Source organism: Silurus meridionalis, chromosome 21, assembly GCF_014805685.1.
Source record: "Silurus meridionalis isolate SWU-2019-XX chromosome 21, ASM1480568v1, whole genome shotgun sequence".
In the NCBI taxonomy this organism is placed as follows: domain Eukaryota; kingdom Metazoa; phylum Chordata; class Actinopteri; order Siluriformes; family Siluridae; genus Silurus; species Silurus meridionalis.
In genome coordinates, this window is record NC_060904.1 from 12,045,037 (window position 1) to 12,067,993 (window position 22,957).

Consider the following 22,957-nt stretch of genomic DNA (forward strand, 5'->3'; position numbering starts at 1 on the left):
AGAGTAACTGTGTAATATAATGCATTTAATAAAAAATCCATTATTATCAAAGTGATTATAATAATGCTGCCTGGACCCTGATTACAACTGAAAAGAAAATTAAATAAAATTCTGTTTGGCCTCAATTAATAGCCAAAATGTTTTAATGAATGTGCCTAATTGTGTGTCACGTGGGGGTCCTTTATAAAATGGATCACTGATATTAAAATAATCTACATTTTGTGCTTTTTTTCAACAAATTTCAAACCAGGCAGTGTTTGGGTTTTTTTCGATCTCGCAGAAGTAACTCCTTAGAATGAATATAAGGTCTATTTCCCTGCTACCAGAAAAAAGCGCGTCCCTGTCTCCGGGAGCGGGCACGCGTGCATGAGCAGAGAGGGGGCTATCGGGAGCGTGCATTGAGGCTCTGTGAGTGTAACTGCAGCTCTTCGTCTCATCCGGAAGCTTTCCTGCGCACTCGCGCGCACTCCTGCGCTGACAACCGAGCAAGGATCGAAAGAGGAGATGGATAGAGTTCTAACACTTGCCATTGCGTGGAGTATCTTGTGCGGTGCATCTGTTTGGGGAAAATATGTCAAGGGTGTCGTGAACACCAAGGAGGTGAGATGACCAGTGATGTATTTTGTGTGCGCGCGCGCGTGTGTGTATGTGTGTGCGCGCGCGTCCTGGTAGATCTCGCAAACCCTGTCTTCCACTATTGCAGCGTACTGTACGTTTAGATGAGCTTGTTTTCGTGCACAAGAGTGCTACATCAGTGGACAGACAGACAGACAGACAGACAGATAGATAGATAGATAGATAGATAGATAGATAGATAGATAGATAGATAGATAGATAGATATGGCATTTCTCAAGTGCATCATACCGATCGCATGGATATTCCAAGACCGTGCGCGTGCTCGCAGGCCACTCCAACTTGCCTAAATGTTATTGCACACCACGTTACAGGTGTGCGTTACGCCGATTGCCCTCTCCGTTAAGCTCACGTGTATATATAAATGTACGTATGTCATAGCGAGATGATAGTAGCTCATCTTTTCAGGCTCGCATCCGTGGGCTTGCAACTACCCTGGAACGTTTATAATGACGTTATAATGAACTCCGTTATCTACCGCGAATAGGCCTCCGGTTCGGCGCAACGACAGGTCACGTGATGTCAACTCTCCGTTACCAGCCAGAGACTGATCTTAACACCAAAACTCACCGTGACTGGAACATTGATCCTTGACTTCCTGATTAGCTTGGGTTCAATTAAATAACCATGAGCATGTAGTGGATGTCGGGTTCATCCTTCAGGAGACAGAAAAAGGGATGATAAAAAATGACCCGAAACACAGCTGAAACTATTAAATCATTCCTCGCTCGGGGGAAAAGACAATGCATGCTGTAAGGGGGCTCAGAGTCACCAGGTTGTTATAGACTTCTTTTACATGGACGATTTTCTGAACATGCATGCACTTTTTATTATGAACACCTGTAATGCCCATTCATTTGTCCCATTCATCCATTAATCCAACCATTCATCCATCCATCCATCCATTCATTCATTCATTCATTCATACATTCATTAGTTCAGCCATCTATTTATTCCAATCTTCATTCATTCATTCATTAATCCATCAATTTTTCCATTCATTCATTCATTAATCCACCCATTTATCCATTCATTCATTCATTCATTAGTTCAGCCATCTATTTATTCCAATCTTCATCCATTCATTCATTCATCCATTTATTTATTCATCCATCTATTCAACCACCCATTAATCCAACCAGACATCCATCCATTCATTAATTAATCCACCCATTTATCCATTCATTCATTCATTCATTCATTCATTAGTTCAGCCATCCATTTATTTTAATCATTCATTCATTCATTCATCACCCATCCATTCATTTATCTATCCATATATTCAACCACCCATTCATCCATCCATTTATTTTTTCATCAAGCAATCAATTAATTAATTAATTCATTTATTCATCTATTCATTCGTTTATTCATTTATCCATCCAGTAATTCGTCTACTTATCCATCCATTTATCCATTCAGGCATTCATTCATTCATTTATCCAATCATTGAGTCATGTGACGGCTGGACTATGCCTAAAAATATTGAGGTCAATAGCTTCAGATCATGTTCACATTAAACATCATAAAGGGAATCGTAGTTACTGATAAGATGGTTGGTTCTTCCAGCACTGTCAAGCTCCAACACCATCAAACTGCTACTGTTGACCTTCTTAGCTCCAGGGTAATTGTATCATGGCTGACTTTGTGTTCTGACCCTAATTTACTAAGAAGCTGATATATGCAAAAACAATGATTTTAATTGCACTGTAATGTGTATATATAACAAATAAAGACTTCCTCTTCTGCTTGTTAGTGCCAGTCATAAACTAATGTTAGATGTTCAAGCTAAATTAGACAGAATGCCAAAAAAAACATAAAAAACATATAGGGTATGTAGTTCTCTTTCGAAAATGCTTTGTCAATGAAAGAACTCAGAGAAGAATTGCCAGACTGGTTCTTGCTGACAAGAAGACTAATTCGGGAAGTACTCTCTGACTCTTGATTTCTGCTGCGACATACAGTTGTAGTGCTGGTGCTGGTGGTGAAAAGGTGTAGGGAATATTTTATTAGCACACAACTCACCCTTTAATCAAACATCATTTAAATATAACAGCCTATCTGAGTATTACTGGTGATGGCATGCATCCCTTTATGGCCACAATTTACCTAACTGATGTACTGTACCATCTCATGCTGCCTAGTTCCAGCATGATAATGCACCTTATGCCAAGTCATTTCTTACTGTTTCCATGAGAATGAGAGTAGAAAAGTGTATAAACAGCAACAAAGTTGGCAAACGTACAAACCCCATTTTAAATGAGAAGACATGCCTGAGCATAGCTACTGCAAATTCACATTTGCATATTAGTTTGGTTCAGGTCATCAGCTCATGTTCTAAATGAGTGCATCTGTATTAGATTTTTGGACCTGTGGTGAGCTGACAAGTACAAATAATTGAGGACCATGCACCGTGTCCAGCAACCTCATCTAACATTCATGAAGAAGCCTAAGAACTTTCTTGGTAGAGCCCAGCTCTTAATAGAAGCATGTCAATAATTGTGACTTCTTAAAAAAAAAAAAAAAATTTATTCCCTCTGTGCAATAATACTGTGACACGGTTATAATATAGATCAGAAAAAAAAGACAAAAGCAACATGCAAATAGAAGTAGCTCCCATTTTCCTTTCTTAGGTGTATAATCAATTTTTTATGCTGACTGATCTTTTTGTGTTCATTGTCTTCGGGTAGTCAGTGTTTCAGCTCAATTAAAATTCATTAGGCTACACAATTCATGGGAATACAACTGATCCGGTTCACTTCAAACATCCGTCCCAGGTACATTAGTATTTCTGATTCATTTTCTTTTTAGAAAGCTTTTGTATAATAGATCATGGTGAAAATCAAGAGGGTGAATCTTGCAAATAAGAAAGCTCTATCTACCGTAATTTCCGGACTATAAAGCACCCATATATAAGCCGCACCCACCGAATTTTGTGAAATATGTTGCACTTCCTTTAGGAGCATAGCGGTATTTTGGGAATAGCCTGCCAGAAGCGAGCTCTCCCTTCACCCTGACTCAACGTGTTACAACGGCTTGTATCTAAACAGTAGCCGACCAAGAAAGTCATTGTTCACTGTCTTCCTCCTTCCTTTCACAATTATTTCTCTCGGGAGTTTATCTTTTGGCATCGTCGCGCGTTTAAAAATCACCCGATGGAAGTTTTTTTCTCCCGATGCCATGCAGCTCAGAACACAGGTGCGTTTTTTCGTTTCCGTTCGGAAATTTCAATGGTCTAATGTTATGGGGTTCAGTTTTTTGGCTTGAAGTTTGTGAAACCACCCTGTCACCATTCAGCTTTTTGGAAACGCTGTCCAATACACTGTCTGCAGGTTTACATGTTCATCCCTCATCCAGTCAACATCTTGCGGTCTCTGATGTTTGCGCCTGTTCCATCAAACTCTCATGTTTATTAGTTATTAGACCAGATTAGTTCAGGTGGTTCTCCTCAATAGAACTACAAAAAACTTTGGCAAGTCACCTTTAGTGATAATGCAAAACCAAAGACCACATTTACTTTGGGGACAGACGTCTGGCAGTTTAGTACCATGCATTATGGCCTCTGCAATGTAGTAGGCTTTCAATCTAGTAGGCTTTTAAGTTTCCTGAGATTGACCTGAAAAGACTTTGGATCTGTTGGGAGCTAGGTTGTGAGGAAGGGCTGAAGTTGCAAGTAGGTAAGTGATAAATTGATGCAAAAAGCTTTGACCTTCTTTGGCCACTATTTGAGTGCAGCAGGGGTAACTACGGGTGACCAGTAGACTACCACTTGGAAGGGGGAGGATTGTAAAAGCCTTTGCTGAGCAGAGTTTAACTATGAGAGCTATTTTAGGCACCACCTGTGTGGCCTGTTTTTCATGTCGCTACCTGGGTTCGGATGCCTTGTACGGCCAGCACGGGATGGGACACTTTGGATTAAACCAGACTTTGAAACCTGATACTTACGAGTCCTACTGCTAAGGTAATACCTCCACTGGGAAAAAAGAGGCCAGCAGGTAAGCCTCATGCTTCTCTACAACAACATTAGGTTGACTGTCCTATGGGCCGGGTAGCTTAGATATCCCAGGGCCGTTTCTACAGAACTTTAGGGAAACTGGTTTGTTGTAGCTAACATGGATTACAATATGAAATGGCTGGCAGATGTGCTGATGGAGGGCATGTTTGCTCGATTTAGGGTCCCAGCCGTTCACAATTAACAATTAAGGAAGGAACTTTAAATCGCACCTCTTTGCTGATTTTTGGGAAAATGCTCACAAACTAACCTGTACCTTGGTAGAATTCTGCTGCCTTGTGGAGAAGCTTGGAGTAACAATTTATTGTATCAGGTAGAAGCTAGGAGGATGGGATGTAGTTTAGCATTGAGACCAGCTAAAGAGAGCTGGCTATAATATAGAATAGATGTCTGTTTAATGTAAGCATACTATAATGTAGTATTTTTATTAACATTTGTTATTTATAGACCTAACCTATTTATAGATCTATAAACCTAACACAACATAATAATATCTTAGGTGCAATAAAATTTTATGATGTCATTTTACAATTTATATAGATTATTTTTTTAAATAAAATCTTTCTGTTACAGATAAGACTGAAAGATTAGAATTTTTAATTACAGAAGATACATATTTTATGTGATGTTAAACATCACACCTTTTGTAATTTCATTTAGTGCCTCCATGTCTGTTTAGTGATGTTTAATTTGGATATTTTGCAGAGGGCAAAGGATTATAGTCTAAGAAACTGGTTGTTAATAATCATTCTGTCAATTCGGTCTAATTTATTTAATGTCAAACAAGATGCCTAAAGTATGCTATTGGTCCAGTCATTCTTGCAGGATATTTTGAGCTTCTTTACATTTTTAGATTTGTGCATGTGCACCTGTTTCTTTAAATCAGTCTACAGGTTCCGATCCGGACACTGTGATATTCATTAGAAAAAACACTCGTTTTGTATTTGTCCACCTAATTCCAAGTCGCACATTTGTGGAGACAGAAGTATGAGTCAGACAGTAATGTGCATTAAACAGATTTTAGAAATCATCACCAGTTGATCTTGCTGTAAAGATCTAGCTGTGAGGATCCTCTCTAATGTCTGTATACACTTCTTCAATTCTATAAAATTTTCTATCAGAATGATTGCAAGCAATCAACACACTGAATAATGCCAAGTGTGGCCATGCCAAAATATTAGAGAGTGTATTAAACTTTGCTCTTCTTTTTTTTTTTATGGTTGCTTGGAAAATCCAACATGTGGGACATGCTTGCCAACTATGAGGAATAGTTTGCTTGCCTTCAATGGGAAAACACTATTAAAAATTGAGCAGTGACGTAAGGAAATGTAGCAGAGAATAGAAAAAATACATTATATAATAGTATACATTACAAAATGCATTATTAATACGTTATTAAATCTTAATACATCTAATAATGATAATAAAAACATTTTATAAGTATAATCATTATCATAATTATCACCAGCTTGTTTGGACTCTCAGCAACTTCTGGGCGTACTCCTAATGAGATGGTAAATAGTGTCTCCTCCCAGATCTAAATCAGAGCAGCATCAATGAGCTCCTGGACAGTTTGTGGTTCTACCTGGTAACTTCGGATACACCCATACATAACGTCCCAGAGGTCCTCCAAGAGGTTCTTTAAGACCTTACAGCAGAAACTTGCCGTTTACTAGCTTCTATCTATGCAATTCTCCAAGAATATTTATCCCCAGACTATTATTTCCACACTGGCAAACCAGAACCACTCATTGTGGATGATGTTGCAGGCAGCATAATGTTCCTCACGGCATTTCCATTTTTTTTTACATCTGTCACATCTGCTCAACGTGAACCTGCTCTTATCCATTAAACGAACAGATGCCACCTGCTAAATCTGATGTTTTCTGGCAAATGCAAATCAAGCTGTATAGTGTTAGCTCAAGTCCCACTAGATGTTGGGCCCTCAAGCCATCCATGTGGAAACCTAGCAAAAGTTCCGTTTGGTGTCCTGATGATTAACGTAATTTAAAACAACATAATTACTTTAAAACATGTACAAGAATATTTTGTCTTTATGCTCTATGTTGAATGTGGTTTTACTATATATTATATAATATTATAAATACTTGAGATGTTTATGCAATCATGTAAATATGCCCTAGTTTGTTTGTTACCTTCAAATTGCTTCCTTTTTCATTATTTTATCCCTCTGTCTATGTATTGTCTACTTTTCTTCTTTCTGTTTAAATACATTTTATTTCTTATTTCCTGTCTAACTTCCTCCCTTCCTTTATTATCTAATTTATGGAAATTCTGAATGTTTGAATGAACACTGCTCAAACAAATTAAAGGAACACTCACAGTATAACACCAAGTAAATTAAACATCAGGGATATGAATCTATCCAGTTAGGAAACATAAGTGATTGTGAATCAGTTTAATCTGCTTTGGTGCTAATGAAAGTTACAATAGGTGCACTGGAGCAACAACAGCAAGAAAACCCCTACCAAAGGAGTGGTTTTGCAGATGGTAGCCACAGACAACTGCTCTCTTCTTATTCTTTCTGCTTGAGTTATGTGTAGATTGAGGCAGCACCTGCAACCCAATCTGTTTGCTCAGGTAGTCCAGCTCCCGCCAGGGTCCCACATTCATACGTGCTGTTACATGGAGGTTTGGTGTGTTTTCTAGCACAGACAGGCTATTACACAAGAAGAGCCGGAGAAAGCAATAGAAGGGAAACAACCCAGCAGCAGGAATAGGGTTTGTGCCTTTGTACAGGAAAGAAGCCAGAGCCTTACAAAATGACCTCCAGTGGGCTACTGGTGTGGATGTTTCTGACCAAACTGTGGGTAAGAGTGGCATGAGGGCCCAACATCCAGTAAGATCTGTGAGCACAGGCCATCACCTTGCAGCTTGTTTGGAATTAGCCAATGAATATCAGAAATGAATATCATGAAGGTCCGCAATCGGCGCCCTGTTCTCTTAATAGACTTAAAAGTCTGGAGAATCTGTGGGGAACATTATTTTGCATGGGTCGTCTTGGTTTGTCAGTCGGTGAATAATGGTCTGGGGAGAACTATCCTTGGAGGGTTGCACAGAGCTCCATGTGCTAGTCAATGGTAACCTTACTGCTGTAAGGTCCCATAGAACCTCTGGGAGGTGCCCAGCCCCATGTGACCAGAGTGTATAGGCAGTTTTTGTATTACAAAGGCATTGATGCCATTGACTGGCCCACATGTTCCCAAGATCTGAATCCAATTTAGAACCTTTGGGATGTTATATATAGAAGTACCCAAAGTCACCACTGACTGTCTGGGAGCTTACTGATGCTGCCCTGATCCCGATTTGGGAGGAGATCCCTCTAGACACCAATCACCAACTCATCTGGAGTATGCCCAGACATTGTTCGGAGTGCATACAAGCAAGTGGGATCCATACATACTACTGACTTACATAATGAGTTTCTGTGATGAAATTCATGCAGGTTTAAATCAACCTGTAATTATAGTTTTATTTTAACTTGATTTTTGGTGTAATTTTTTATTTTTCAGCCCTTAATGGGTTGATTGTAGTTCCCACTGATTATTTTCAAATGATTTTGTTCTCAACAAATTACACAATGTATATAAGAAGGAATTTTCACTTTGAATATTTCATGCATCAAGATCAAATGTGTGATTTAATTGTTCCGTTCCACTTTTTTGACCATCGTGTTTAGCCTCTCGTTTTACATGTTCTATTCTCCCCATTTTACAGGATTGGGTGTTTTTGACAAGGTTTTGTTTCCTTACTGATTTTGGCAGATTGGACTTCAAGTTTCGCTACCCAAAGGTAAAACTGCAGGCAACACAAATAACAGTTAATTATATTTCTTTTGTCTTAAATCTAAGTATAGTTGCTAGCAATAGGAAGCAGAGCCATTTTTTTCAATTTCAATACATTATCTATTGCTGTTCTAACATGGCAGTGAAGAAGGTATAGAATATTCAAGATAAAGTATCACTACATAATGTATATCTTTGCTGACCATCCAGGTTCTTATATAAGTCTATATTATTGCCAGTCAGAAAAACAGAACATTTTGACACTTAAAATTAGCAAAAGCATTATGACAGTGCATTATGCTGTTTGATCCAGTTTTCTTTTTCTGTATTCTTAGTAAAGTTGCTGTCTCATTGTATTTCATTCACTCAGTGACATCTTGTTTTGTAGTCTCCTTGGCAGAGATAGTTTATCATGTTTGTCTCAGAATGTCTTTCTTTCTCTTTCCCCCATGCTGTGGTCTCCCCTCAGTCACACTGTTGTCAGAACATATTGCTCTACTTTGATGAAAGCTCGCAGTGGCCAGCTGTATACAAGAGGCCAGACAAGGTGAGGTGAACACTGTCAGTGTATGTGTGTAGGTTTGTTGTATACTGCATGCTGAGATTAAGTTTATAAGGAGAATATAATATAAAGTGCCATGTTGCTTTCTAAATTGCATTCTCAGCTCTAGTACCAAATGTGATACAAAAGTAAAAACATTACATGGATGTGAATACAGGAGGTAAAGGATATATGTTCAGTGATGTTTGTGGATGTATTGCAGGACTGCTATCAGAAAGAGGCAGTTCTGAGGCCTGAAAACAACCAAGTCATAAACCTGACCACTCGCTATACCTGGTCTGGATGTGTGGTGAGGGATTCAGTTAAATGCTCTCCAGAATTATGTGTACCCTTCTTCAATATGAGCAAAAATATTACAATATGCATTATGCAATGAAAAAATTATACAAAATAGTCCTATAATAAAGAATAATATTTCTATTCATCCTATATAACATTTTAAGTTTGTGAATATTTTAAATATATGAAAACAAGCCATGTAATGTTCCCCTTGGGTATAAATATTGGATGCACACTTGGAAATTTTAGTCTGTAATCGTTTTTCTATGAGGAAAAACAAGAAAATTTAACAGAAAAAAGACAGATGGTAGTTAACCAGGGCAAATAATAAAAAATAAGCATTTACAAATACAATTAGGCACAATTAAGGCACAATAAATTTATATGAGTACTCAAATATTTCAGCCTGAAACTTGGCTGTCACTGCCAGGATGTTCAGACTCACTCCAGATGGAGCTTTATATGATTATGAACCGAACTTCCAAATTAACACAGAAATAGTGGTACAAGCACAAAATCATTGTTTTTGCAATGACCATCTTAGTCTGTGTGCTGGAATTCAACTGATGTCCTATAATCAGAATTAAAGAATAAAGTTCAACTTCACAAACTTAAGAAAATTAAGAAGCTAAATCGACAAAGATATTATTTATTTTAAATAATAGTATTATTAATATAATATTAGTATAAAATTAGTTATTTTGACCCAAATACCCTAGTTTAGTATAGAATAGCATGCACTAATAATAAAACAATAAAACATTAGACTGTTTTACATTCATTTATACCATGTTTATGAAACTTAAGTATCATGTATTTTTGCTCATTTCTATGAAGGGTACCAGTAGTTTTATGGCCACTATATTGTACAGTTTTTAAGAAGATTTTAGGTGTGAGGTTGTTGTAATTATTTGCACCTCAGGTTGAAGAAGAGAATGGTGAGGAAATTCTCAGCTGTGTCGGAGGGCGAAGCTTTCGTTCCGTCAGAGAGAGATGGTGGTACATTGTGCTCAGCAAGTGCGGGGTAAGCGCTAATTCACCTTTTATAACATGAAAAAAAAAAAGACTGCTCATCCAACCTTGTGAAATACAACATAATGTGTGTTATACTGTATAAAAACATTTTAGGAAAGAGAAAGGGAAAATATTTCAAAGTTCTCATTCCTCATGAACATGAATAACTGTGATAACCTGTGATAACCTGTGATTACCTCAACATGCTTGCACATATCAGTAACACAGATTTTCTTCATTCTTAAATGCATATGTTAATAAGCCATCCATAAATTGCCGACAGTGAGTTTATGGAACAGATGAATTATATATAGTAATGCCCACCAATCTCCAAAGCTCACAGAGAGCTGAAAATGACAAAAAATGAGTAAACAGTGTAAGAGAAAGTGTGCCAAATATTCGATCGATGCCAGTAATTGCTGCAATTTGGCATCAATATACACACAAATTTACTCTTCGACTAAAGGTGCCATTTTTTCATGTCCTAACTAAATATCTTATTTGTCTCAATTTTTGCATAATTTATAAAAAATAATTATTATAAAAATATAATTATAATATATAATATAATAATATAAACATAATTTATTTAAAAAAATAAAGCTATACACACAGTGGGGCAAAAAGTATTTAGTCAGCCACCAATTGTGCAAGTTCTCCCACTTAAAAAGATGAGAGAGGCCTGTAATTTTCATCATAGGTACACTTCAACTATGAGAGACAAAATGAGAAAAAAAAGCCCCCGAAAATCACATTGTCTGATTTTTTAAAAATGTATTTGCGAATTATGGTGGAAAATAAGTATTTGGTCAATAACAAAAGTTCATCTCAATACTTAGTTATATACCCTTTGTTGGCAGTGACAGAGATTAAACGTTTTCAGTCTTCACAAGGTTTTTACACACTGTTGCTAGTAGTTTGGCCCGTTCCTCCATGCAGATCTCCTCTAGAGCAGTGATGTTTTGGGGCTGTCACTGGGCAACACGGATTTTCAACTCCCTCCAAAGATTTTCTATGTGGTTGAGCTCTGAAGACTGGCTAGGCCACTCCAGGACCTTGCAATGCTTCTTACGAAGCCACTCCTTCGTTGCCCGGGCGGTGTGTTTGGGATCATTGTCATGCTGAAAGACCCAGCCACGTTTCATCTTTAATTGCCCTTGCTGATAGAAGGAGGTTTTCACTCAAAATCTCACGATACATGGCCCCATTCATTCTTTCCTTTACACGGACCTGGTCCCTTTGCAGACAAACAGGATTTGAGTCAATGGCAGCGTAGCTCTCTGCAGGTCATTTACTAGGTCCCCCCCATGTGGTTCTGGGATTTTTGCTCACCGTTCTTGTGATCATTTTGACCCCACGGGGTGAGATCTTGTGTGGAGCCCCAGATCGAGGGAGATTATCAGTGGTCTTGTATGTCTTCCATTTTCTAATAATTGCTCCCACAGTTGATTTCTTCATGCCAAGCTGCTTGCCTATTGCAGATTCAGTCTTCCCAGCCTGGTGCAGGTCTACAATTTTGTTTCTGGTGCCCTTTGACAGCTCTTTGGTCCTGGCCATAGTGGGGTTTGGAGTCTGACTGTTTGAGGTTGTGGACAGGTGTCTTTTATACTGATAACGAGTTCAAACAGGTGCCATTAATACAGGTAACAAGTGGAGGACAGAGGAGCCTCTTAAAAAAGAAGTTACAGGTCTGTGAGAGCCAGAAATCTTGCTATTTTTGTAGGTAACCAAATACTGATTTTCCACCATAATTTGCAAACAAATTCTTTAAAAATCAGACAATGTGATTTTCTGGATTTTTTTTCTCATTTTGTTTCTCATAGTTGAAGTGTACCTATGATGAAAATTACAGGCCTCTCTGATCTTTTTAAGTGTTAGAACTTGCACAATTGGTGGCTGACTGAATACGTTTTTGCCCCACTATAAGTGTTAAACTATATACACCTTATGGCCAAAAGTATGCGGACACATTCTTCACAGCCTTCACACCCATATACAAGTCCCACACCAGGAGTAGAAGCAGAATTGCATAGAGTGGCTTGGATGTGGTAGCATTAGGTTTTCTTGTAAGAAATCAACTGGTCTGCACCTTTCAGATATCTTGGCATGCCACCTGCACACCAGGTTTATATAAAATCACTGACGCCGCAAAAGCTATGAATAAACACGTGGAATTATATATGGAATTATATACATAACAAAAAAGTGTACTGAAAATATGTCATATTCTAGGTTCTTCAAAGTAGCCACCTTTTGCTTAGATTACTGCTTTGCACACTCTTGGCATTCTCTTGATGCATACTTTGAAGAACCTACAATATGACATATTTTCAGTTCACTTTTTTGTTATGTATATAATTCCACATGTGTTAATTCATAGTTTTGATGCCTTCAGTGTGACTCTACAATTTTCATAGTCATGAAAATAAAGAAAACTCTTTGAATGAGAAGGTGTCCCCAAACTTTTGGTCTGTACTGTATATATAATATATATAAACTTTTGGTCTGTACTGTATATATAATATATATAAACTTTTGGTCTGTGCTGTATATATACAAGGTGTGTCCAAACTTTTGGTCTGTACTGTATATTGGAACAAACTCATTAAAAATATGGTATGATAGAAGTATACACATGCCAGAGCCTTTAAATCTTTACTCTTTTACACACTGCAATGTGCAATATACAACAGGTTTACTGGCAGCGCTATTTTGTGTATTTGTCTTACACTGTCTTGAGTTGTCTTTGCACTGTTTGCACCAGATTGCACACGATGCACTTTATGTGGCGAGGACACTTAGTCCCTAGCCCTGTGTTTTCTGTGATTGTTGTTTTATGTAGCACCAGGATTCAGGTGGAACGTTGTTTCATTTCATTGTGTACTGCGTCAGCTATATATGGTTGAAATGACAATAAAAGTTTCTTGACTTGACTTGACTTGACTTGACTTGACTTGACTTGAGGTATGTCAAAGTATGTACTGAAAAATATATTATTCTTCTATATATTTTTTTCAAAGCAAGAAAAGAAGTTGTACAGTTCCATTTATTCACAACTTAACACATTTTTGCTCTAGCTTTTCTACTTTGCTATCTTTTATCCAGTCCTTCAGCTTCACACCATCTCTAGTCACATTGAATTTGACAGTGTATGCTTTTTACCCTATTGATAAAGAGAGAGAAGGATTTTCTACTAAATGAAATCAAAGCTTGTTGCCTTTTTTTTTTTTACCAAGCTTGCCTCAAATCCTCTCAAGAACAAGAAGGTCTGATGCTTTGAAGGTCTTTATAAATTATCTCTTTGTGTTGTGCATATTTGTCTCTTTTCAGGGTGGAGGGTTACAGCTGGAGTATGAGATGAAGCTAACGAATGGGCAGTCTTTTTGGAAACGGCATTTTTCGGCAGATGAGTTTGGTGAGACATACAGATAAGTGTTTGCATGCTGGACTTAAGTGAAGATGTTATAAGGAAATTAAATGACTGGAGAGTTTATGTGGAATGGTTGTACAAAGTAACTCAATTTGATAGATTTTTTCTGTTTTCTTTATGGTATATTGCAATGCTTGGATGTTCATAAATTTAAGGTTATGTTAGACCTGCATGCTAACATGACTAAACTAGCACAAGAACTAAAAAGAGAGGTTTAAAATGGTCAAACACAAATATGTCATCAGAGAAAAAACATATATATTTACTATGCAATGTTTTACTTGTAAATTGTAAGTGTGAAACCCTTTTTCTCACTCACAGTTTCCGTTCTTGTTTCATTTCCTTTTCTCTTCCAGGAATTTTGGAAACAGACATCACCTTCCTGGTCATATTTGCCAGTGTATTTTCTCTCTCCTGCTATTTTGCATGTGAGTTCATGTTAGTATTGTTTTTAAATAAGAGTATTTCTAAAAAATACCAAAAATACTGTTGAAGTCTGGCTTTCCGCTTGGTTAAAAAAGCAGGTCTGTCTGGAGTGCTGGCTGTAATTCAAGCCACAGATTTATATTAATGCACTAATCTGTTACTGTTGCTATGGTTAGAGCTCATGGCAGATGGTCCATATAATTATTACAGTTACATCATTTATAATTATTAATAATTCACTGTTTAATTATATAGTTTTTAATGAATTGGTATATTGGAATTGGAATTTTACAATGAAACGTTTATAATTTGTTATACAGTGATGATTTCATTGATGTTACATTTGTGTATTATTGATGGTATGCTCAAATGTTTAAACAGATAGATGACTGTTTTTTTTTTTTACTCTGTTTTTTGTCTTATTAACTCTAAAAGAGAGAGAGAGATAGCAACGAGAGGCTGATGAGGGAAGGGATGTTTACTTCTGCAATAACATAGGTTATAGCAGCATTAAATGTAACTATAGAAATTATCACGTATTAACAAAATATTTTTTTATGATTAATAATAAAAAATTGTAATTGTAGGCAAAATGCTTTGGTATAAAACACTTGGAATAGTTTCCCATAACTATGCACTCTGTTGCGTTTCATTCATCACATTTTAGAGGCACTTATTGAAAGGACTTACTGAATGTAATAATATGATGGTCTTTGTGTGTTGCAATCATTCCTTGTTTATTTATTTTTTTTGTGAAAATGAAAAACAAATAATTAAATACTTATATTTAAAAACTATTTTTGGCTCAAAAGGAACAGCCCGGATGTAAAATGAATGATTAGCCATTAGCGCATAAACCATCAGTGCATTTATCAAACATTCTGGCTTCACTCCACCAATATAATATTAATCACTACATGCTTTTCAAAAGCAACAACAGCCACCCAGTATCATATTTATATTTACAGCATTTGGCAGATGCTCTTATCCAGAGCGACTTTAAGTTATCATTTATACAGCTGAGCAGTTGTGGGTTAAGGGCCTCGCTCAAGGGGGAGGCAACTTGTTGGTGCTGGGATTTGAAACCATGACCTCCCGATCAGAAGTTTAACATCTTATCCACTGAGCTTTTATTTCCCAATCATAGTATATAACAATATATATATAATAATAACATAGTAGAATGTTAGATTGTAAATATTGTACACTTTAGGCCATTTTGAATTTTGTGCAATTAAATGAGCATAAAAAACTTATTAAATAAGAAATATTATTATTATTATTATATTATTTAGGTTTAGAAACAATCAAAAGCTGTTTTCAATATTTAATCAAAAAGGAACCAAGGCATTGTGATTCACATTTTGTTTTTTTTTAAGATGGCAAATGAAAAAAATGAATAAAAGCAACATACACAGACCTTATGACTTCACAGAAAAAAAAAAACACAATCAGTATAATATTTTATGTGAGATTTTATAAAACATCATGTCAGGTTCTTGTTTTTTTTCCATTTTTTAAAATGTTCTCTCTCTGTTATTCTTTTAGATAAACTGAAGGGAAGACAGTTACTCCATACCACATATAAGATGTTTATGACTGCAGCTGGAATAGAGGGTAATAATAGGAGATCTGCTGCTGTTCCACATATTTTGTTTTTCATATTTATGTGTTTGCTATATATGATTACTGCTGTACTTGAACATAAATATTACCTTAGTCTTAATTTCAGGATATTCAATCTGTAGATAAAAGCGCCTGTATTTTATTTATTACCCATATTTCTCCTCTTTGATTTTCACTCAGCCGTTGTTCTGCTGTCATTTACATATTGGCTTTCATCTGTCTTTGTAATACTTTTATTATAGATTTTATTTGTCATTCTCTGTTTTTGTGTTCTGTGTCTCCTCAGTTTTCAGTTTGCTTTTTTTTTGTATCTACTGGGGCCTGTATGCCAGAGACGGAGTGGGAAATGGGTGTCTGAAGATACTCGGTGAGTGACCCAATATTAATACATTAATCAAAATGTTTTGTATGAGTTAAATATGAGATTATATAAATAAGATTATTTCTGGATAAATTTAGACCTATTTAAAACTGGATCTTAGCATCGCATTTCGAAAACACACACAAATTTTGGGCTTTTTAATAAACCAAGTATGACAAATTCAACACACAAGATAGAGTTGTAGTTAAAGAGCAGCAGAGGTTAGATGATGCACAAACGGGATAAACTGGGCTAGGCTGGAATGATAATACAGTAAATTCAAACATGAGATCACATGCTTTAGCATGTCAGGCATATGGAAACAAACTCTGAACAATATTTTGCATTGTGAATGAGTTTATCGTCTCTTTTTATGGTGTTTGTTTGTGTGTGTGCATTTGTGTAAATGAGGAAAAGTCTGCTCAATCAGCTGTGACTCACAACTGTGAGCATTGCAAATTGTGGGTAGTGTACTCTGTGGTAGCCATGTTTGTTTGCCATAAGTTGTGACCTTTTTGATTCATGAGTCGAGTTTATTTAGAAGCTCATTACTGTATCACCAATATAAATTGGTGTAATTTGTGTTATTTTGTGTAAATTTAATGTAAATAAGGGGTAAAAGGTATGTGGCCTATGCATATGACATTTACAAGTCCCACACCAGGAGTAGAAGCAGAATTGCATAGAGTGGCTTGGATGTGGTGGCATTAGGTTTTCTTGTAAGAAATCAACTGGTCTGCACCTTTCAGATGTCTTGGCATGCCACCTGCACACCAGGTTTATATAAAATCACTGACGCCGCAAAAGTGTTAGTGAGGTCAGTGATTTTATAAAAACCTGGTGTATTGACTATGAAAATTGTAGATTCACACTGAAGGCATCAAAACTATGCATTAACACATGTGGAATTATATATGGAATTATATACATAACAAAAAAGTGTACTGAAAATATGTCATATTGTAGGTTTTTCAAAGTAGCCACCTTTTGCTTAGATTACTGCTTTGCACACTCTTGGCATTCTCTTGATGCCTACTTTGAAGAACCTACAATATGACATATTTTCAGTTCACTTTTTTGTTATGTATATAATTCCACATGTATATAATTCCACATGTGTTAATTCATAGTTGTGATGCCTTCAGTGTGACTCTACAATTTTGCAGAATGTAATTCAAATGCATAGACAAGAACAGGTGCAGATCGAGCGATTAGCAAACAATGTGATTGGGGCAGACGTGAGATCAAAACCCAGTGAAACATAAAACATGAAAACATGAAACAAAGGCTTGGTAAACGCGGCTAACAGAGTGAAAGCTCTTGTGTGGCCTGCTATAGAGCTCTGAACTCAACCTTACTGAAAACGTTTGGGATGAATTGGAAGACTGACTGCACCCCAGGCGTCCTCACACTACATCAGTGCCTGACTTTACTAGTGAATGAGCACAAATCTTCACAAGCACACTTAAAAATCTAGTGGAACCAGACTGAAAAAAGCACAAAGCACAAAATGCACCTAATCTAACCTCTTCTTTTGTTTTCTCTCTCTTTCTTTCTTTCTTTCTCTCTCTATTTATTTCTCTGTCCAATCTAGGGAAATTACTCTTCTCTGTTAGTTTCCTTATCTTCCTCCTGATGCTGATTCTCTTGGGGAAAGGCTTCACAGTCACAAGGTAAATAGTTTAACATCATTTAACTTTATCATATTGCATGCTAGTTCATTTGTTATTTATATTGTCTAGTAATTACAATGGTGGTTAGCATACTGAGAGAAAATGGCTAAAAGGCCACACTTTCAAGGCTGTCTAGTTCTAATTATTGAATTGTTTGACAGGCTCTCAGTCCTGAATGATTTCACAAGGTGATGGTTAACAAATGTAGATTGCCATTATTTCATTATTTTGCTCAATACAAAGGTCCGAAGCTAGTATCAGCTTGTTGTCGATAGATACAGTAGTATTAGATAACTAGGCTAGTTTGAAGGTCTGAAGCTATAATAAATTGATTGAACTCAACCACAGAGAATCAGAGGAAATTTGTTCAATTGCTTTATCTGTGGATTGCTTTATAAGAGCAGATTACCACCTGACTAGTAAACACAGTTAACATCACTATTACATTAGACACTTAGCTAACCATATTTAACCCAGGAGATAGGTAATTAATAAGACATTTCAAAATTTCATATGCACATACTTTTAGTCCTATTCTTGTTAATATTTTTTTCTTTTTAAAAATTCACATCCTTGCTCTTATTTCAAAATGGCAATGTGTACATTTGCAGTTAGCACCATAATTATTGTAGCCCTTGGTAAACATGGGAAAAATAGTGATGTTTGTGTCTTTGTGGATACTTAAAATGGAAAGAAATTAGCTTTTGCCCACTCTTAGAGCAATACATTATTTAGAACAATAAACAGCTGTAGCTGTTAGAAAAGGATACAAGTGTAATTTATCTAATGTACATTGAGGACGTTAGTTAAAGTGGCAAGCATTTAAATAAAAAATGTGTCTGTCTCAGCCAAGTTATAAACTAATTAAATCTTCCAGAAGGACAATGGTCCAAAACAAAGACTCCGGATGATCTAGAGGAGTGCTGTCTCAGATTCCCCTTGTACTGTATTCTCATTAAGCATTATAAAAGAGCACTGAGTGCTGTTGTGTTGGCAAAGGGAAATGGGTAAAATGACTAAACACTAGGAGTGCCAATATTTGTGATGCATTAGTTTTAGTTAAGAAATATAAGTGCTCTATATAAATGTATTTATTATAATGGAATATAAGCCCGTTCTTCACCAAAGGTGGCAGTAATGTAGGAGCTGCTTGTATGCACAAAAGATAAGAATTTACTCTTCACACATTATATTTATATATTTATATATTTACTACTTGCACACACCAGCATGGCTTTTAGGACTGCAGTAAGATATGTGGACATATTTAATGAGGCATTTATACGTCCATCCATTAATATCACAATTTGTCACGCATTAAATTGCATGCTACAAAACACAGGTACACTGGAAAAAGTAATCTCATATTCATTCTTGCAGTAAAATAATGTCTGTATCTTTTAAGATTCTGAAATACACACAGTAACCAAATCTCTGTTTTCTTTCCCATTTAGAGGAAGAATAAGTCACAGTGGCTCTATCAAGCTATCTATCTACATGACCATCTATACAATTACCTACATCATCCTCTTCATATATGAAGCTGAGGTAATAATTACTCCTTTTATATAAGTTAATTTTTTCAGTTTGCATGCAAAATAGCAAAATATAACATTTTCTACAATCAATACTTTACGTTAATTAAGATCAGATTGGACATTAAATGTGATCACTTTGACTTTGGTTACATTATTTATAGTACCATATGGGCTGATTGAAATATTTCTGAAAATGTTGAACTATTAAAGGTTTTTTTGTATAAGTCCTATATAAGTAAAGCACAAAAAATAAAGAAGCACAAAAAATAAAAAAGTCAGAGGTGATTTTACAGGTGGTTATGCATTGTTCATTAAAGAGGTCAGAGAAGAATTTCCACACTGCTTTGTGCTGAGATGAAGGCTAAGGTATTGAAAATAGACCCTCTTACAGCTATAGTGAGCAGACACACTTCTAGATACGAACAGCACACTGAACCTCAAGGTGAATGTGTGACAGTAGCAGAAGGCCACATCAGGTTTCATTCCTGTCCTTCTAAAGCAGAAAGATGTGGCTAAAATGGACACAAAACTATACAGATGATTAAAAAAATTGTCTGGTCTGATGAATCTTTATTTGAACAAGAGTGCAGATGGTATGGTTTGAGTTTGGCATTACTATCATAAATCGAGGGACTGAGATAGAATAGTGTGAACAGTTCAGGTTGGTGGAGGTGGAGTAATGCTGTGGGGAATGCTTTCTTGGCTTATGTTACAGGACATATGTTATGTCTTATGTTGGCAAAATGCATATGCAAAATGCTTATAACAGACCAAGCTAACGGCAACAAAACTGACCCTTAAAAGAATAACGATAAAAACAAGCTAGTTTTTACAGAACATAATGCTAATACATGTTAGGACCCCCTTACAGCCTCTGTGGCAAGGATTACACAAAAAAACATTCCTCTGAGATTCATACTCTGCATCTTCTGTTAACATTCAGAGTATGAATATGCTGTCAAATCTACAAAGTCAAAACTATTTTGACATTGTTTGCAGCAGAGACTGCTGCCAGTGTCTGTGTGTCCTTGCCACCGCTGTCAAAAAATCAATGCAAATATTTCGAACTGACTCGAACACTGCAAATATTATTTGCATAAAATGGAACACAAACTTGAGTGCATTGAACACATGCAGTTTTCTAAACATGGTCATACGGTGTACTGGCCATAGCAGGTTGGATAAAGTTTTATGCATGACAAGATGAAGTTTTTGTTACTCCTGTAACTATTGGAAAGAAAAGCAACTGTTCTTTCACCTTTGCTGATATTTAATCCATCTTAGCTTTATTTATAAGACTGACTTAAAAAATGACACAAAACCTGGACTGATGATGTAAAAGTGGTGATTGTATATTTTAAAGCAAACCAAAGTATCTAACTCAGACCTTTCCTGGATATATAATAATGCCATGAGGCCATTTGTGGCATGCTGCTACATGATCTCTGCCAAACTCTCAATATGCACATTCACTGCTAGATTCACAATCACCTATATACCTGGAATCACCACTTACCTTCATATAAACACTTATAAAACCCACACCCAATGCCACTACTAGCATTCTAGGGTCATCTTGGTTAAAATCAAGGTTCGGATCAAACTGTGTTTTGTCTTTGGGTCTGAGATCCTGCTTGTGTGAGTGTACACTGTTTGCTGATGTTTTTGACCATGTATTATAACTGTTATAGCATAGACCATCATTTGCAACTTGATCTCTTTTTACTGAATAACACACAAAAAAAAAACTAAAAAGCCGTCCTTGCCTCATACCCTAAATTTACCTGAAATGACAAGTGCCTTGGGCTCCGAGTACATGGCTCCCTAGCGCATTTCGCATCATGGAATAGTTTCTCCTGTAACCTAAGGCTATAATAGCAAAGTTAAGAGCTCGCTATGCCTGCCTAAGGCATTCAGACTTTCCGCTGCCTAATTAGTACTCCTCTCACTATCACTCATCTTCTGTAACTTCTGGATAAAGCACTGCTAATGCTATAATCTCCAAAGCCTCTATCACGAATCATACAAAAATTATAGCTAAACATTTTATAACTTTATAACTCTTCTGATTTTATTTTTATTTTACTGATGTTTATTGTTGCATTCTGACGAAGGCGAGAGACTAGATTAAAATAATTAGCTTGCTGACTTTAAACAAAACAGTTCTGGGAAAAATTTTAGCAAGCAATGATTATAAAGAACAGTGTAAGGTTTAAACAGCAATGATAAAAAACAGGAACCAACTCAGTAAAAATTACTTTTCATATCAATTAAGTATATGAAGTATATTAATTAAAATTGTGTTCTTTATGATTATATAAAAATTTTTTATATTTTCTTTCTTTTTTGTTTTCTTGTGATCTCGACATAACAGAAGTTGTTTTCTCGTTATGACGACTTCATTTTTTTTTCCTGATCTTGATTTGACAAAAGTTGTCATTTTAAGTTTCTCGTAATCTGGAAATAATAAAACGATTGAATTTTTACACATGCACCGTGCCCGTCCACACACCTGCTGCCACAAATTGTTATGGTTATTAACTATGTTGCTTTATCTAGAACATTCCTTGTGATCAGTTCTTATTTTTCTGTTTTTGGCCTAAGAGCATGTTCTAGAGGCACCATCATCGCAGCATCATGAATAATAACCATAACCATTTGTGGCAGTGTGTACGTAGACCAATAATATCTACACCTGACCATAAGATTGGTATGTGCTTTTTGAACAACTTATTCCACATCTAGTTCTCATTTGCTGTTATATCTCTACTCTTCTGGAAAGAAGTTCCACTAGCTTTTGGAGCATGCTAATGGAGATTTGTGCTCATTTAGACACAAGGGCTTTAGTGAAGTCAGGTACTAATGTATGGTGAGAATGTCTGGGAGGCAGTCAGCATTCCAATTCATCCCAAGGATCCCATAGGATTGAGGGTTGAGGTCAGAGCTCTATAGCAGGCCATTCAAGATCTTCCACTCTCAGCCCATGTAAAGCATATTATCATGGAGTTCACTTGGAGCACAGGGGTATCATCATTCTGGAACAGTTTTAGGTCTCCTATTTCAAGTGAAAGAAATATGTATTTCTACCACATCCAAAGACATCCTGTACAATTGTGTACCTCCAACATGGTGGTAGCAGTTTGGGAAAAAGCCACATGGCTTGAAAAGTCTGGTGTCCATGTAGTGTATTTAGAAACTCCTAATAAACTAATAGGAAAGGTGTGTGGGTACGAAAGACAAATTAACATCCTGCCAAGAGAGTCCATTATTTTTAGTTTATTGGCTATAATAACACTAAATAACACTACCAGTGGAAGGGAGACACTGCAATTTGTTATTTGCTTTTGTGTCTTTGAATTATCTGCATTTAGGATTAATTTCCCAGCTACTAGTCATTTTTCAGATGCCCTCAAACATTTGTAGTTTCCAAGAAATGCAGCCAAGATTATGAGCTTTAGCAGTCCTCCTAAATTTATATTATGTTTAAATTAAGATTCCTCATACCTTACAGTCTGTATTTTCTCAGCACTACTTGCCTTTTCTCAATGATTTGCAACTTTTTGCCCTGTCAAACTTGTATTATCCGATTAGAGTTC

General features: G+C 36.3%; 1 protein-coding gene across 1 annotated transcript in view; it reads left to right on the top strand.

The window, feature by feature from the left end:
- Nucleotides 1-392: 392 nt before the first annotated feature.
- Nucleotides 393-22,957, top strand: part of tmem145 (transmembrane protein 145) — a 28,292-nt gene continuing 5,727 nt past the window's right edge. The window contains exons 1-11 of the mRNA XM_046877412.1: nt 393-600; nt 8,385-8,459; nt 8,922-8,999; nt 9,217-9,303; nt 10,216-10,317; nt 13,638-13,722; nt 14,094-14,165; nt 15,712-15,780; nt 16,076-16,156; nt 17,745-17,823; nt 19,278-19,371. Of these exons, the coding sequence (XP_046733368.1) occupies nt 505-600; nt 8,385-8,459; nt 8,922-8,999; nt 9,217-9,303; nt 10,216-10,317; nt 13,638-13,722; nt 14,094-14,165; nt 15,712-15,780; nt 16,076-16,156; nt 17,745-17,823; nt 19,278-19,371 (918 nt within the window). The 5' untranslated portion in view covers nt 393-504. The remainder of the gene's footprint in view (nt 601-8,384; nt 8,460-8,921; nt 9,000-9,216; nt 9,304-10,215; nt 10,318-13,637; nt 13,723-14,093; nt 14,166-15,711; nt 15,781-16,075; nt 16,157-17,744; nt 17,824-19,277; nt 19,372-22,957) is intronic.